Source organism: Grus americana, chromosome 5 (assembly GCF_028858705.1).
Source record: "Grus americana isolate bGruAme1 chromosome 5, bGruAme1.mat, whole genome shotgun sequence".
NCBI lineage: Eukaryota > Metazoa > Chordata > Aves > Gruiformes > Gruidae > Grus > Grus americana.
In genome coordinates, this window is record NC_072856.1 from 212,878 (window position 1) to 229,098 (window position 16,221).

The window sequence follows — 16,221 nt, forward strand, 5'->3', positions numbered from 1 at the left end:
GGCGGGCGCGGGGGCTGATCCGATTAACGTCGCTTCCCCCGCGCCGGCTGTTGCGGCCGCTTCCCGGCCTGGCTGTGGGGGAACCGGCCCCTTGGGGACGGGGCGAGGCCCTGGCTGCCCGCTCTCCCCTCCGCCCTGTTTACCGGCACCGCCAGCCCTGCCGCGCGGTGTCGGCTGGGTGTTGCGAGCGGGACGAGTGTTGCGGTTGGGTGTCGCAGGGGCTGTAGCAGGGGGTCAGCCGGGGAGGGCCTGGGTGTTGCGAGCCGGCTGCGCGCTGCAGCGGGGCGTCAGGCGGGGAGGGAGACCTGGGGTGCGAGGGGCTGTGCGCTGGGGTGGGGTGTCAGCCGGGGAGGGCCTGGGTGTCGCGAGCCGGCTGTACCCCGCAGCGGGGTGTCGGGCGGGGAGGCCCTGGGGTGTCGCGGATGGCTGTGCTGGGCACGGGGTGTGGGGCGGGTGTCTGTGGGGCGAGCAGGACCCGGTTGTGTGGCCGGGTACCTCCCCCCCCATCCTGTCGGCGTTGCACCGCCAACACCCCGACCGTCAGGCAGCGGCGGGAGCCCCTCTAGCGCCCTCTCTATGGTAAACCCCCACGGCGCCTCTCTAGCCCCTCCTCTCAGTGGTCCTCCCGGCCACGCGGCGCCGAGGCCGCTCTGGCCCGCCGTTCTCGCTGGTTGGCGGGGAGGGGCGTGGCCAGCGGTGGGAGGGGGCGGGCGCGCGCTCATGAATATGCAGCAGCAGCGGTGGCGGCAGCAGCGGGTGAGCGGGGGGTCGTTCCGCCGGGCCGGGCTCTACGGGGAACCGGGATTTAAACACCCCACCGTGGTCCGTTGTGCCCGCCGGGGGGCCGAAGCCGCGGGACTCCGCGGCTTCGGCCCCCCGGCGGGCACAACGGACCCGGTCCTCCCCCACCCTTCCCCAAAATCGAGCGGGGGGCTCCGTTGCCACGGCGACGGGCCTAGGCCCGCTGGTTGCGGCCTACCCACCTACTCGAGCTGGGGCTTCGTTGTCGGGGTAACGGGAGTAGGCCCCGCCGGAGGAAGACTTTTTGGGAGGGTGGATATATATCCACACACACACGGGACGGACCCGTATCCCGGGGCGGGGAGCGGGGCCTCGTCACCGTCCCGGGGCTGCCAAGGGGTTGGGAAACGGGCCCGATGGTTTCCAGATGTGGGCTGGGGCGGTCGTGACGCCGGTTCCCCCGTGGTAAGGGGGGGTGGAGGGGGGGTTTGTGTGTGTGGGGGGTGCGTGGTGGGGCGGTGGACCCCGGCGGGGCAGGAGGGAGCGAGGCGGGGAGGGGAGGGGAGGGCAGGGCCGGGAGGAGGCACCGAGCGGGTTTTTCCTGTCCCCGCAGCCCCGGTGAGTCACGGGAGCGGCAGCGGCGGCGGCAGCGTGAGACCCGTGGGGACGGTAACCCCCCTTCCCCTCCTTCCCGCCCGCCCTGCGCCCCCCACCCGTGTCCCCGACCCACTCCGGCCATGAGGCTGCCGTGGGGAAGGTGAGCGGGCACCCCGCGGCCCCTGCGCGGCGGAGGCTGGGGTGTGTGTCGGGGGGTGCTCCCGGCCCCACGGGGCTCGGGGGGGGGCCCGGCCGGCACCTCTGGGGCTGCTGGTGGCTGACACACCCTGCGGGGCTCGGCATGGGGCCGGGGGCGGGCGGGCTGAGGGGGTTACTGGGGCAAACTGGGGGCCGGCCCGGTGTTTGGAGGGGGTTGGCACAGGTCGGTGGGGGTGACGTGTGCGCGTTGGGGCGCCAGCGGAGGCTAACGCGGGGATGGTACAGGTAAATGAGGAACCACGCCGTGTTTGGGGGGTTCGTGGTGTGCGGTACACAGTCTGGGGTACGTGAGTGTGAGGGGGTACAGGCAGAGGGGAGGGGTTGACGCGGGGTCTGGGGTTGCTGTGCTGTGCCCTGTCTGTGCAGACGAGCTGGGGTCAGTGTACAAAGGGTGGTACCGGCCGAGAGAGGGCTGGCAGCACCATAGCGGTTTGGCACGCTGTCCGGGTGCCGGCACAGGTGGACGCAAGGGTTTGGCGCAGGGCCGGGAGGTTGGTACCATGGCGCAGCGTGGCTGGAGGAGGCGGCTGCCTGCCGCTAAGTCCCTCCAGCCTCGGAGCTGGGGCGAAGGCACGCTCCCTGAAACGCTTCTCCCTCCTTCCTCTCTTCCCAGGGGCTGACCCTGTGCTGCGTCCGCTGAGCCCCGGTTTCGCCATGGCCTCCCAGCCGCAGCCCCTGCGCCCCGCCTTGCCCTGCGCCTCTGCTGCAGGCGCCGGGGGGGCTGGGCTGGCGGCCGGCAGCCCCGAGAAAGGTCTGTCCCCACGGGGGTGGGAGAAATGGGGGTCGAGGCACTTGCCGGTTTGGTCTGGCTGGGAAAGGCCACCTGGGGATGCCAGGCTGGTGCCCGAGATCTGTTCTCGGCCCGGTGTGCCCCGCTGGCCTTCCCTGGGGAGCCCGGTGGGGCCGTGGTGCTCCTCCAACACGGTGTTTCTCCTCTCCGTGCTTCTCTCGCAGGCAACGCTCGCCCCAAGCCGCCCGTCCGGCCCAAACCCCGGGTGCTGCCCAAGCCGGCCCTGCCCGCCAAGCCCTCCCTGCCACACCCCCCACCGGGGCTGCGGCACCCTCGTCCGGAGCTGCCCTCCGCCGAGAAGATGAACCGCCTGGCAGGGCCGCAGCCCTACGGCGGGGGCAACTCGGGGGGGCCCCTCAGGCGCCCCTCCTTCACCCTCAAGTCAGCCGAGACCCCCAATGGGAAGGGGCTCCCGTCCCCTCCGGTCACAGCCGCTGAGGACCCGGGTTCGGCCCCTGGCGAGGAGGTGTCCCCCGCTCCGCCGACCCCCTCTCGTAAAGGCCCGGCTCCCTTCAAGGTGACGCCGGTGCCGGTGGCGACCAAACCGGAGCGATTTCCGGGCACCACTGTGGAGGAGATCCTGGCCAAAATGGACAACAGGGAGGGCCCAGGGAGCCCAGACCGAGCCCGGCTCTCGCCCTTTTGCCCCGATCCCTCCTCTCGCTTCGGCTCCAAGACCTTCACCGCCTTCCGGAGGCGGCCCAATGGGGAGGCCGATGGAGCCCCCCCCGGCGAAGCCTGCCAGACACCCCAACCTGTGGCGGGCGAGCTGGGGACCGGGGATGACGGACGCCCGATTGCCGAGACGAGGTGAGGGGGGGGTGAGAGGCTGCGGGGCCGGGGGACGTTGCTCCGAGCCGTCCCGGGGACGGGAATAACGGAGTTGAGGTCTGGTTGCCGGCACGAGGCCGGTGTTCCTCCTGAGCGGGCAGCGCCTTGAGCTGCCTCCGTGGGAAGGCCGGGGCAGCCGCTGCAGCGCCGGGCGGTTTGTTCAGACCGCAGGAACGGGCTGTCCCGGTTGAGGAGCTGCCTGCGCGCCTGCAGCCCCCGAGGGCTGGGAAGCCAGCCAGCCAGCCGGCCGTTCCGAGGCTGGGAATAACGGGGAGGGGGGTCGCTCCCCCTGGGAAATGCTCCCTTGTTCCCACCCTTTCTATTTTTTTCCCTGCCGGGCCGTGCCAAGGCGAAGGGAGCGGGCAGATCTGTGGCACTCCTGGCTGCAGGATGTCCTGGGTGAGAGCCAGGGCTTGGCCCCGCTCCCAAAAGCCGGGCACCTCCGGGAGAGCGAGACGGGGGCTATTTTAAACCGGAGTGTGAGAAACTCACTCTCCAAAAGGCTGAAAACTTTCCGGAAAGGGGATTGCAGCTGATTTGCCTCCCTCCCCTCTGCTGTCAAAACCCTGCTCATAATTCGGTGCTGGTTTTGGGTACGGCTTGCAGCGATTGAAGGGCCTCTTGCGGTTCGCCCGACTCCATCCTGCTGTGGCCAGCGCGGGTGGTTTGGGGCTGGGAGGCGCCTGGGCGGGTGGTGGGAGAGCAGAGCGGAGGCGCACGGGGGGAATTCACCCTCCTTCCCCGTTTCTCTCCGGCAGCGGCTCCCCCCCAGCCGGCCCGAGCTGTGCCGGGGACCCCCGCGGACGCCGGAGGCCGCCTTCCCCCCCTGACGTGAGTTCTCGCCTCGCCCTCCCGCGCCGCGGCGGCTCCGCTCCTGGGCTCTCTCCTTCGGGGCTCTCCTGTCTCCTCCGGGGCTCCCTCTCTGCGGGGTGCGTGTCTCTCCTTTCTCCTCGGGGTGCTGACCGCCCCTGTCTCCGGGGAAGCCGGGTGCCCCCAGCGCTGGGTGCCAGGGTGCGGGGCCAGGCTTTTGGAGGGGGTGGCGTGTGCCAGCTCCGGTGCCGAGGCGTGGGCAGGGAGCAGCCGTGAGTCACCAGCCGGGGTTTGGTGACCCGGCAGGTATGTGGCAGGGCAGGCCCTTGCGGGCTCCCCGCCAGCCCCTCTCTCCCCCGCGTTCTGGGCGCTGACCGGGCCGCCGGGCCACGGTGACAGCGGGGTGGCAGCCCAGGGGTCACCGCGGTGAGGGGGACTGACCCCGGCAGCGCTGGCAGGGGGTGACCAGCCCCACAGCGAGTGGGGGGGTCTGGGCTGGGGGGTGGTTTTACTTCCTCCTGCTTCATTTCTTCCTCTCCATCTGTCTCCGCGCTGCGGAGGGGCTCGAGGGGGGCAGCAGCGGGGGCTCGGGACAGTGCCGTGCCCTGCCCGGCGGGGCCGGGGGCCGTTGGGAGCCGCCCGGGCTGACTCACGCAGGAAGCAGCCTGGCGCTGCAGGAAGCGTGGGCACCTCCTGCTTCGGGTTTGGGGAGGAGAGGGGGTGCCGGTGGGTGGGACCCTCGCTGGAGAGGGGGGCTGAGGTTTGGGGGGCGGGTGGCGCCTGGGAGGTTCCTCTCGAGTGACGTGACGCCCCCGGCTCTTTCCACAGCTCTCCTCTCACCAGCCGGGCGCCCTCGGACCCCCTGGCTCCCCACGGTCCCCCGCCTGCCCGGCCCCAGGAGCTCCTTTCCGGCCTGCCGAGCCCTCCGCCTCGGCCCCCGGCTCTCCCGATGCCCCCCCAGAGCTCCCGGCCCCCGGCTCCCCCACGCTGGCCCCCGGCTCCCCCGAATCCCCCGCTCGGCCTCTGGCTGAGGTCTCGGCCACCTCCATCCAGGCCCCGGGAGCTCCCTCCTCCACAGCCGAGCCGCGGCTCGGTGTCTCCCGCTCCCCCGGCTCTCCCCACACTCCCGGAGAGGGATCCCCCAATACTGCCAGCCCCCCCGGCACTCCCGAACTGCCCCCCAGAGTCACCTGTCCCCCCGGCTCTCCCGAGGCTGCCGCTGAGTACCCGTCCCCCCCCAGCCCACCCCTCGAGCTCCCTGCTAAAGCCTCCCGTCCCCCGGGCTCCCCAGAGGGACCTGACGACTCCCCGGTGTCCCTGCAGTCCCCCGAGAGTCCCGATTTCAGCCCCCCTCCCCCTTCCAGGGACTCGGGGCTCCGTCGCGCCTCAGAGGGGGTGCTGCGGCCCCCGGCCGTGGGGCAGGGCATGGGGGAGCTGGGGGGCTCGCTGAGCGCCCTGCCCCGTCCTGGGGACCTGCCTCCAGAGCTGGCCCTGGGCAGCGAGTCTGGCTGGAGCCTTTCGCAGTCCTTTGAGTGGACGTTCCCCTCGCGGGGGGCTCGGCGGCTGGCGTCCCCCCCCCAGTCCCCCATTCGGGAGACGGCCGACTCGGGGCTGTCTGAGGAGGGTGAGTCGGATGGAGAGGGACCGGCCCCCGGCCCCCCGCACCTCCCGGGTGACAGCGGCTCCGAAGGGCACGGCCCCGCGGTGGCTGGCAGCCGGGGAGCAGAGGGGGCTCCGTGTCCTGGGGGCCCTGTGGCCCAGCGAGAGGCCGAGGGCTCGGCGGAGGAGGAGGAGGAGGAAGGGGAGGCAGAGCGGGGCCCTGCCGTGCCGCTCTCCCCTCTCTGCGTGACGGAGCCCGAGCCCCCCGCCCAGCCCGGCCTCCTCGAGGCCACCCCACCGGATCCGGCTGACCCGGCCTGGGAGCCAGCGAGCGGCTGCCCGGTGAGCCTGCAGGGCCCCGGCGGGCCAGGCCGGGCCGAAGGAGCTGCGAGGGGCCCCGATCCCCACGCCGACCCGGGCTGGCTGACCGAGCTGCTGGCGTCGCCCAAGGCCCGCGCCACGGGGCACGGCTCTCCGGACGCGGAGGGGCCGCAGGTAAGGGGGCGCGGGCGGCTCTGCGGCGGCAAGGGTTGACCGGTGCCGGGCTGCCGGGTGGGGGTGGCTGGGCTCCTCCGGGCAGGGCACGGGGCGGGCTGGGTGGCAGTGCCGTGAGGCCCAGAGGGCCAGGGTGCAGCCGCAGGCAGGGTCCGCAGGGAGCCATGGCCGGCCAGCTGGGCACCATGGCCATCCTCCGGTGGCTGCTGGCCGGCGGGGAGTCGCGGGATGAGCTGGGGGGTGCCGGGCTGGGAAGGGCCCTGGGCAGGCGCAGCCGCTGTGAGTACCCTGGGGCAGCCGGCAGCTCCTGGCCCGCAGAAATGGCCCTGTGGTGTGGGGAGGGGAGGGCAGGCGGCGGGATCTGGGCCCCCCTTGAGATGGGACCCTGCTTGTGCCGAGTCCCCCAGGCACCTGAGGGTATTTCCCCCTCTCTTTCCCTCTCCGACTCTCTCCTCTGCTGTGGGGTCTGCTGGGACCACGACCGCCTTTAACCCCCTCTCCCCTCTTCTCGCCCTCTTCCCCCAGGACCTGCTCGGCTGGTCGCGGAAGGACCTGTGCAGTGAATTTGGCATTGGCAGAGCTCACCAGGCCGACACCTTTGACTGGACCCATGAGGCCGTGGCCAGGGAGAGAGACTGGCCTGGTGAGATGGAGCAGGACCGGGAATTCAGGACCAAATCAAGCTGGGATGGCACCCACAGCGTCAGGGATGGGGACCAGCAGGATGGGCCCTTTGGCACAGCCAGGAAGGACTGGGGCAGCGATTACAAAGGGACAGAGCTGATGGAGGAAACGAGACTGGGCTGCAGCGACTGGCCCAAATCCCACGGCGTGGGGGAAAGCTGCCTGCAGGATCGAGACTTCGGTGCCGGCAAACCCCAGTGGGGCACAGGCTACGGCTTGGAGAGCGTGGGCAGCAGGGAGGAGGTCGGCTCCGGGAAGGCTGACTGGAGCAGCAGCTACGGCGTGGAACACGGCCAGCAGCGGGATGAGGAGCCGAGCTCCAGGCAGCCCAGCTGGGCTGGCAGGTACGGCTCCGGGGACCCAGAGAGCCAGGACGGGGAGATCACACCTGTGTGGGCTGGCGAATACGGCACCAGCGATGTGGAGATGAAGGACAGGGAGCTCGCCCCGGACTGGGCCAGTAAATACAGCAGCAGGGATGCTGAGGCCAAGGACAAGGATTTTACGCTGGGCTGGGCTGGCAGATCCAGCACTGGGGACACTGGGACCCCAGACAAGGAGTTCAGCCCCAGCAGGCCGGCCTGGGACAGCAAGTACAGCGCCAGGGACATGGAGAGCCAGGACCGGGAGTTCAGCCCCAGCAGACCAGCTTGGAGTGGTGAGTACAGCACCCGAGACATGGAGAGCCAGGACCGGGAGTTCAGCCCCAGCAGGCCGGCCGCGGCAGGTGAATACAGCACCCGAGACATGGAGAGCCAGGACCAGGAGTTCAGCCCCAGCAGGCCGGCCTGGGATGATGGATACAGCGCCAGGGATGTGGAGAGCCAGGACCGGGAGTTCAGCCCCAGCAGGCCGGCCTGGGCCAGTGAGTACAGCAGCAGAGAGATGGAGACCCAGGACAGCGGGTTCAAACCCAGCAGACCAGCATGGGATGATGAGTACAGCACCAGGGACGTGGAGAGCCAGGACCGTGAGTTCAGGCCCAGCAGACCGGCCTGGGCCAGCGAGTACAGCTCTACGAACACTGAAAAGGAAGAAAGAGAGTTTAGTCCTGGCCGGCTGAGCTGGGCTGGTGAGCGCAGCGTTGGCCAAACCGAGCTGGTCGATGCTTTTGGCGTCAGGAAAGACGACTTGCCTGGCTCCCGTGCCCCTGATCCCCCGGCCCAGCAGCCCGGCTGGGGCAGCACCGACCGGCAGGGGCGCGGTACCACCGACAGCACGGACTGGGCTGAAGAGCTTGGAGGAGCTGAGCGCCACAACCAATTTGGCATCATCGGGACAGAGCGGGTGCCAGATCCCTCCAGCGCCGGAGCGTCGTCAGATGGCTCGATGTCCTGGGCTGCTGGAACGAGGTCTGGTGGCCTGCAGGAGCCCCTGGCAGACTGGCACAGGGATCTCCCCTTCAGCGGCTCGGATGCCACCAGCTGCCTGGGCGCTGGTGATGCCGGCGGGGTTGGACTGGGCCAGCCGGCCTGGGGCCAGGGCCTGGGCAGCCTGCCTGCCCCGGGCAGCCCTGCCCGGCCCCGGGAGCCTGAGGTGGAAGAGCCAGGCTGGAGCCAGGACCTCGACGCAGCCGGCTGGAGCGCGGAGCTGTGCGACGCCGAGGCCAAGCGCCGGGAGTGGGCTAGCGCATTCGGCGCCCGCTGCGCGGCCCGGAGCCGGGACTTCGGCACCGGGGAGCAGAGCCCGGGAGATGATGCCGGCTCGGCGGACGGGTAAGGAGGGCGCTGGCGGTGGCAGCGTGGCCCTGGGGAGGGATCCATCCCCCTCGGGTGCCTGTGCCGTCCTGTGGCGGGGACTTCCGATGCTGTGGGCCTCGTGCTGCTGTCCTGCCGTGCCTCGCTCGTAGCTGGGGGTCCTGTTGCCTCTGGCCCCGGGCTGCCAGAGCTCCTCTTCCCCAGCCTCCACGTTTCCCCTTGTAGCCTCCCGCCCCGCAACTGGAGCAGGAACTTTTCAAAGGACTGGGTTTCAACTTGTCCCGGCAGGATCTGCTGTCTTGAGCTGATCCGGGAGGGGACGATGCCTTCGGGGCTTCTTGTTCCAGTCTCCCTCCAACATGGGGAGCCATGCGTCAAGTTCGAGGGGTGCTGGTATTCCCTTGCCCCCCCGAAAAGCGGCAGAATTAGCCCCGTGCCATTACTGCTTTGCCTGGATGTGGGAACCCTGATTTCAGCCAAACTTACGGAGCTGGGGATTCCCAAAATGATAAATTCCCTTAAGCTGCCTGAAAATGAGGATCCCAGGAGGAGGGAAGCGAAAGCCCCATGGGCCTCGGGAAGGGCTCAGCCTGGTTGACCCCCGTGGGGCAGCGGGGAGCCCCCACCCCGGGAGCCGTGCAGTTTCCTGCTGGCAGTGCCTGCCTGCACCCTGGCTGGCCCTGATCCTCCTCTTCCTCCTGCCCCGTGGGGCCCCTCGGTCACCTGCTGTCCCTCTGGCCACCTCCTGGGGGCTGGTGAAGCTGTTGGGTGCTCTGACCCCTTCCTCTGCCCCAAGGGGGAGAGCTGGCCTGAGTCCCCTAAGGGTCTGGCAGCCTCCTCGCCCTCCCCAGACCCCAAATTCTGCCCCAGCCTTTGGGAAGGGGCTTTGGGAGAACTTCCCAGAGGTGCCACCCCCTTGGTGTGAGATCCCGGGAGAGGGGGGAGAGTCCTGGACACCTGGGTCCTGTCCTGACTTCACTAGAGCAGCATTTGGCCCTCCCTGTGCCTCAGTTTCCCCTGCAGGCTGATGGAGGTGAGGTTTGGGGCAGGGGAAGCACTAGCGTTAGCTGGACCTGGAAGAACTGTGGGGTCTCATCTTGTCTCCCCGAGCAGAAGCATCCGTCCCTCGGACCCCAGCCCGTCGATGGGCGATGCTCCGGCTGACTCCCCAGCTGCGGAGCCCCCCCGGAGCGAGCTGCCCAGCCCCACCGAGGAGGAGAGAGACGTCCCTGAGCTGGCCGCTGCCCCACGGAGCCCCAGGGCCTCCCCACTGCCAGAGGCTGCTGGTGCGACCCTGTCGGACTCAGAGAGCGAAGAATCCCCCTCGGACCACCCGGATGGGAAGAGGCCACCGAGCTGGGAGGAGAAGCGGCTCTCCCTGGGCACCCCGCAGCCCGAGGGACTCACGGACGACGCCGGGCAGGAGTTCACCTTCCTGGAGGTGAGTGGGGAGGGGGCGGCTTCCAGCCCCCTCGCGTGGCCCGGGGGTGCCCGGCCATCACCGAGATGCTTGTCTGGGGGCCCTGTTCCTGTCCCCCTCCGGGGATGGGGGCTTTACCCTCCGGCCCTAGCCTCCCCCGAGGGACAGGCTGCAGATTCAGGGCTGTCGGAGGGGGGTCCGCGGGCGCACTGGGTGGGTGGAGCGGGGGTCCCGGGGCTCCCCGGTGCTGGGCACTGAGCTGTCCCCGTGGCTCTGCAGGACACGGAGGTCCTGGACAGCAGCGTGTACCGCAGCAAGGCCAACCTGGGCCGCAAGCGCAGGCACCGGGCGCCGGCCCTCCGCCCCGGGGCCACCTCGGAGGGGGACAGCTGGATCTTCCGGGACTCCACAGGTGAGAGCCCGTGGGACGGTGACAACAGGAGAGGGACTGCGGGGCCGCCTCTCCTCGGCAGAGGTGTCTGACGGTGACGCTGTCCCCCGTGTGCTCCCCGCAGAGCCCCGTCCAGCTCGCCCAGCAGCGTCCTCCGACGAGGAGGCAGTGGAAGAGCCCAAGAGCCGGCGGGTGCGAGCGTCCCCGTCGGGCAAGGGGGTGAAGGTGCCGCTCTTCCCTGGCCTCAACACATCCGCCCTCAAGGTGGGCGAGCGGGCTGATGCCTCCCGCCAGGTGGAAGGGAGGATTTAAGGAGGGGAGGGGAAACTGAGGCAGGCCGGGACTTGGGGGGGGGGCCAAAGGCAGGCAGGGCAGGGAGGGAGGGGGAGGAGGCGGTGGGAGGATTTGGGAGGGGGCAGAGCACCGGGCCAGCCTGACTTCACTCCGCTGTGCCCAGGCCAAGCTGAGGGGACGGAACCGCTCGGCCGAGGAGGGGGCACCGCCGGGGGACGGCAAGGCAGCCCCCCCCAAGGACCCCCACGTGCAGCGCTCCAAGTCCTGCAAGATCCCCGGCCTGAGTGGGAAACCCCTGGCGCTGCCCCCCAAGCCGGAGAAGTCCTCAGGGTGAGTTGGGGGACGCGGACCCTCGTGGGGAGGCGAGGGCTGTGCCTTGGGGCCTGGGCAGTGACGGAGGTGGAAAGGGGGGCTTGGGGGTGCGTGCAGGCCTGGGGACAGATGAGCCCGATGCTGAGGGTGCGGGGAAGATGCTGAACAAGGGGAGGCGTTGGGGGGCCGTTACCCTGTTCTGTGCCCCACTGGAGCAGTACTGAGGGTGGGTTTTTCTAGAGGCACAGGGCTTTTGGGGTGCTTTAGAGGTGTAAAGGGATATTGAGGGGCGTGGGGGCTCTCCGGGCGCGTACCTCTGGCGTTGGCAGGCGGCAGGGCCGGGCCCTTGCCAGGCGGGAGCTGGGCGCGGGGGGAGGCTTTGCTGGGCCCGGCTTTCGTTGCCTGGAGAGCCGCTGCTCCACCCTAAACAGTGCTTGGGACGCAGCCCTTAAAGCCCAAGCCAATGCGGCAGCTGCCTGCCCTGCCTGCCTGCCTGCACTGCCTGCCCCTGCCCAGCCGCATCCCCCCGGGAGCCGAGATCAGCCAGGGGCCCCTCTTGGCCGTGCCCCCAGGGGGTCGGTCTGGGTCCCGGGGGCGTTTTGGGGGGCTTGTGCTGATGCTGTGCCAACACCTCCCAGGTCTGACGGCTCCCCCCCCCACTGGCTGCAGGCACTGAAGCTGAAAAAGAAGAAACCTTGAGCGGGGTGAGCGCGGGAGCTGGGGGGATGCTGGGGGACCCTGGACCCTCCCAGTGCCCAGGCAGGGTGTAGCCGGGGCCTCCCCCTCCCTGTGCCAGGGCTGTGTGTCCGGGGGGGCTGGAGGGGGACGTGCAGGGATGGGGTGGCCGTGGGACGGGGTGGCCCGGGGGGGGGAGTGTGTCCCCACGTCCCTGGGCTCTGTGCTGCCGGGAGGGGCAGCACCCTCCTGCCTGCTCCGGCCAGGGACCCCCCCGGGCTGGGTCGCCCCTGGGTCTGGTGCTCCTGCGGGGTCCTCACCGCCCTCTCCCCGCTGTCTCTTCCAGACTCGCTCTCCTGCCAGCGCGTCCCCGGAGGCTGATGGCCGCTGTCTCCGGGATCAGGCCTGTCCCCTCCTGTGGTGGGACACACACACACACACACACACACATCTATGCACTTTGTACGATGCTCGAGGGTCCCTGTCCCCCTCCCCTCACTTCCTCCCCCCTCCTGGGCCCATGGGCCTCCCCCAGCGCTCCCCTTCCCCTTGGTCCCCGTGTCCCAGGGGCTGGGGGGCAGCGAGCCCGCTCCCTTCCCCTCGCCCCTGCCCTTGTATCACCCTCAGACAAAGAGCAGCAGGTCAGGATGTTGGTGCCACTCGGACCGGACAATAAAACTTCCTTGGTTGGTGGGGGGGGCCCCCGGCTCTTCTCTCGGCCCCGGGCAGGGGTGGGGGCCCCGTTGGGCAGAGGGGACGCTGGCGCGGGGGCTGCCACCAGGAGGAGCTCTCTGCCCGTGGCTGCGGCCGGGTGTCCCCGCCTCGGCCTGCGTGGGGCACCCGTGGGTGCTGCCTGCCTGGGGGGGGGGGGCAGAAATACCCCCCCACGGCTGCACCCCGACGCCCCATGGGTGCCGGCGCAGGGGCAGTGTGTGCAGCCGGGCACACGCGTGTGCAGACGTGGGTGTGCTTCCACGCGCAGCAGCTGCAGACCTCCTTGCACGGGCCCACGCAGGCATCCGCCCGCCCCACTGGTGACGTGCCCACGCTCCTCCTCACGGCACTGTGCCCTGTACCTACCCACACTCCCCCCCAGCATCCCTCTGCAGAAGCAGCCGCTTGCACGCTTGCCTCAGTCGTGCACCGGCTCCTGCACACGCAGCTGAGCGCGCACGTGTGTGCATGCCTGCTCCTGTGTGCAAACTGGCTGCGCACGCCCACCCTGGCACCGAACGGCGCCCTCCTGCCCGTTCCCTGCCCCCCCCCACTGCTGGGGGGCGGGTGCTGGGTGTCGGGGTCACCCCCAGGAAGAGTGGGGACAGATCCCACCCTAGCCCTGCACCTTCCGGCACGCCGAGGGGCTCGACCTCCCTTGGGCCGCTGTGGAGCCGGCGACGGGAGGCGAGCGCAGGCCCCGGGGATGGCGGCGGCTGCGGCACAACCATGAGCCTGGGCGGTAGCGGAAGGGGGATCCCCGTCCCCGTGGCCTGGCTGGCGCTCAAACCCCCGAAGGAGAAGTGCTGCCGGCAGGCGCCACGTGCGTCCCTCCCGCCTTGGTGAGCCGAGCTGCTGCCGCAGCCGCTCTTGGGCACGTGCCCCTGCCAGACCTGGCTGTGCCCCCCCACCGTGGGGACCCCAAGGCTGATTTTTCTTGGCAGAACCTAACGGAAAGGGGATCCAGAGGGAGAGATGTAGCCGAGGAGTTGTTGTTTCCTTGGTAGGATGTGAGTAATGCCAACCGGCTTCAGAGGAAGTCGCCAAATCCCACCTGGCGGCAAAGCCCAAGGCTGCCCTTCCCGGCAAAGGGTGCCCGGGCAGCGCTGGTGGCTCGGCCCCACGTCCCAACCCCCTGCGGGGGCTCCTGCCCTGCCGGCGCCCGGGAGGCTGCACAGGGGGACCGGGGGACAGAGCGGGGATGGTCACTGCTCCCGGCGGATGCTCTCCCCTGTCCCCCGCGGAGCAGCCCCCGTTTGGGGGTGGGCTTTGTGCCAGGCCTGGCGTGCGCCGCACGGATGCAAGCCGAGGAACCCGGCAGACGCTCGATGGGCTCGACTTGCCCCCGGCAAAGCTTTGTGCAGTGAGTTGGTCTGAGGGCTCCTGCTCGCCCCAGCCCTTGGCTCGTCCTGGAGCTGCAGCGAGAGCTCAGCCTCCTCCCTCCCTCCCGGCGTGTCCCGGGGTGCTGCTCCCCCAGGGTGCTGCTCCCCCCGCTGCCTGTGCGGGGACGGCCACGGGCCTGGCTCTGCGCTGCCATCCTGGTGGAGCCGCTGGCTGCCGGGATTCCTTCCCTGGGGATGAGGAGGGAGGGTCCCCCAGCCTCTCGCTGCTCTCCGGTCTGGGGCTGTGGGTGCTCCCTGCTGGGCTGGGCGCCCCAAGCCCCCCCAGCCCCCTCCCCGCACCCCCGGCCACATTCCCATTGCCTAACGGCGTTACGGCGTTACAGATAACGGTGTTACAGATAATGGTGTTCCTTATCAGCCCCGCCACCCCCACCGGTGATAACACCCTGCCGCTGCTCCCCACGGCTTCGGGGCCCTTTGCCCCCGCCCTGGCCACCAACCCACCGCCCGTGGCTCCAGCAAACCCCACCCGGGGGGGTCCAGCCCACCGGAGGAGGCTGCGTGTGGGTGAGCCTGGAGCTGGGGACCACGCTGGGACCCCGGGGTTGGCACCGGGGACTCTGCACGAGCAGAGCTGTCCCCACTGCCGGGGCAGCGAGGAGGCGACTGGGACCCTTTACCCCCCCCGCCCCGGCATCGCCGGCAGCTTTTTGGCAAGGCATGGGCTTGGCGGGGCTGGAAAGGGTTACCTGTTCCCCTGCGCTACCCACAGGAGACAGAAATAGCCAAGATCGTTATTAATAGTGATCTTCGTTACCCGGCTGGAACATCTCCCTTTGTAGCAGATACCAAGGGTCTAATTAACATTTCTTTTATTTCCCTATTTTATTCCATTTATTAGCTAATAGGCTTAAATAACGTCTTCAGCAGGCTCGGTTTGCGTGTGGGGGGTCCGTCCCTTTTTTAAACAAACTTCGGGTTTTAACTTAAATCAGCAGCCGTCACATTTAGGTGTCAATTTTTAGCAGCTTTTTATTTTAACTCTTCAAAGACCCGTCGGCCCGAGCACCGAACCTGCAGGGTGAACCCGCGCCTTCCCGAGGGACTGTCCCTGTCACCGCAATAGTTTATTATTTATTTATTAATATTATTTATTATTCGCTATCCCCAGCCGATCGAGCCCCGGTGCCTTCTCCCAGGCTGATGGCTTTGGGTCCCCTTGGGCTCCCGCCCGCACCCCCATTTCCCAGCCCCTCTCCCTCCCCTACCGCTCCAGGTTTTTCTAATTTTGGAGACACCTTTGAGCTGCCCCCCTCCATTTCACCACCTTTCTTTGCACCACTTTGCTGGGAAAAGGGACCCGCTGCGCCGGTGGGGGGGGGTCGCTGGGGGTTTTGCCCTCCCTGTGGTTCCTCCACCCCACTGGCGCTTGGGTTTTAGCCTTCAGCCTTCCCATTTTCGCAGCCCGTTCCTCCCGTGATTTACCTTTTCTGACAGCGAAAGGCTCCTCTGCTCCTCCGGCTCCTGGCCCTGCCCAAGCCCCCCCCAGCTCTTCCCGGCCTCCCGGGGAAATCGCGGCTTTCCAGACTTTACTTTTTGCAAAGTCCCGCTCGGCTTCTCCAGTGCTTTTCCCCAAAGCCGTAACCACGAGAGTTCAGCCCCCGTGGGACAGCCCCGTCCCATGGCTCGGCTGTGCCCTCCCACGCCAGGGAGCTCCCCCCTCCTCCTGCTCCCTCCGAACAGTTTATTTTTGGGGTGGGGGTGATTTTTCTTCTTTGTTGGCTCGGCTGAAGGCATCGCTGCGTTTGGCTCCTTTACCAGCCAGCAAAGCCCGCGCAGAGCCGGGATGCAGCGAGGGCTCTCCAGCCCCGTCTGGTCCTTCAGCAGACGATGCCTGAAAACGGTCTTTTTGCAGACCGGGGGGGGAATCCCGGAGCTCCCCCTCCTCAGATTTTTGGTAAATGCATAAAGGTCTCCCCAGCACGTCACGCTTGAAACAGGGCCCTGGCAATTTGGGACCCTCTCAGTGCCACAACTGTTTGCAAAATGCAAAACCCTGGAAGCAAAATGTAAAATCCCAAGTGCCAAACGCCAAACGCCAAACGCCAAACGCAACATTCCAACCGCCAAACCCCCCCCAAGCGCGACACCCTGCTGCAAAATGCCCAGTGCAACGCTCCGAACGCGAAATGCGAAACCCGAAGTGCAACACCCTGAAGCAAAAACGCCGATTGCAGCACCCCAGAGGTGAAATCCCAAATGTGAATTCAGATTTGCAGGGTGCTGGGTTCCGCGCCCGGCCCTCGCACCCCCCCCTGCCCTGCCGGGGCTGCTCCCCCAAGCCGCGGCACCGAACCCGGTGACCAAAATCCCGGTGGAGGCAGCTGCGGGGGGGCCGGGGGGGTCGTCTCAGGGGTTGGCGCTTTGACACTTGGGTGAGAGCTCGGTAAAACCCCCCGGGAAGGAGCCAGATGGAGGGTGGAGGGGGAGCTGTGAAATTTCCCACGGGGGCTCCCCCCATCCGCCCGTCCATCCCGGCCGTCCCATCAAGGAGGAGGGCGGAGGAGGAGGAGGAAGGGGAGGTAACGCGGTGGGATTCGTTGGGCCGG

The 16,221-nt window shown here is 68.9% G+C and overlaps 1 protein-coding gene across 5 annotated transcripts; it reads left to right on the forward strand.

The window, feature by feature from the left end:
• Positions 1-709: 709 nt before the first annotated feature.
• Positions 710-12,247, forward strand: TNKS1BP1 (tankyrase 1 binding protein 1). Of its 5 annotated transcripts, none has more exons than XM_054828993.1 (13): positions 710-756; positions 1,355-1,498; positions 2,171-2,308; positions 2,512-3,157; positions 3,937-4,009; positions 4,817-6,082; positions 6,608-8,481; positions 9,577-9,904; positions 10,163-10,295; positions 10,399-10,538; positions 10,732-10,898; positions 11,519-11,584; positions 11,902-12,247. In XM_054828993.1, exons 3-12 carry the CDS (start codon positions 2,212-2,214, stop codon positions 11,577-11,579), a joined length of 4,785 nt encoding a protein of 1,594 aa, XP_054684968.1. In that variant the 5' UTR covers positions 710-756; positions 1,355-1,498; positions 2,171-2,211; the 3' UTR covers positions 11,580-11,584; positions 11,902-12,247. The 5 variants fall into 5 exon arrangements, with proteins under 5 accessions (XP_054684968.1, XP_054684970.1, XP_054684967.1 ...); XM_054828995.1 differs by lacking the exon at positions 710-756 and adding an exon at positions 907-1,011 and having other exon boundaries at positions 1,355-1,410; XM_054828992.1 differs by lacking the exon at positions 710-756 and adding an exon at positions 921-1,206.
• Positions 12,248-16,221: the final 3,974 nt, after the last annotated feature.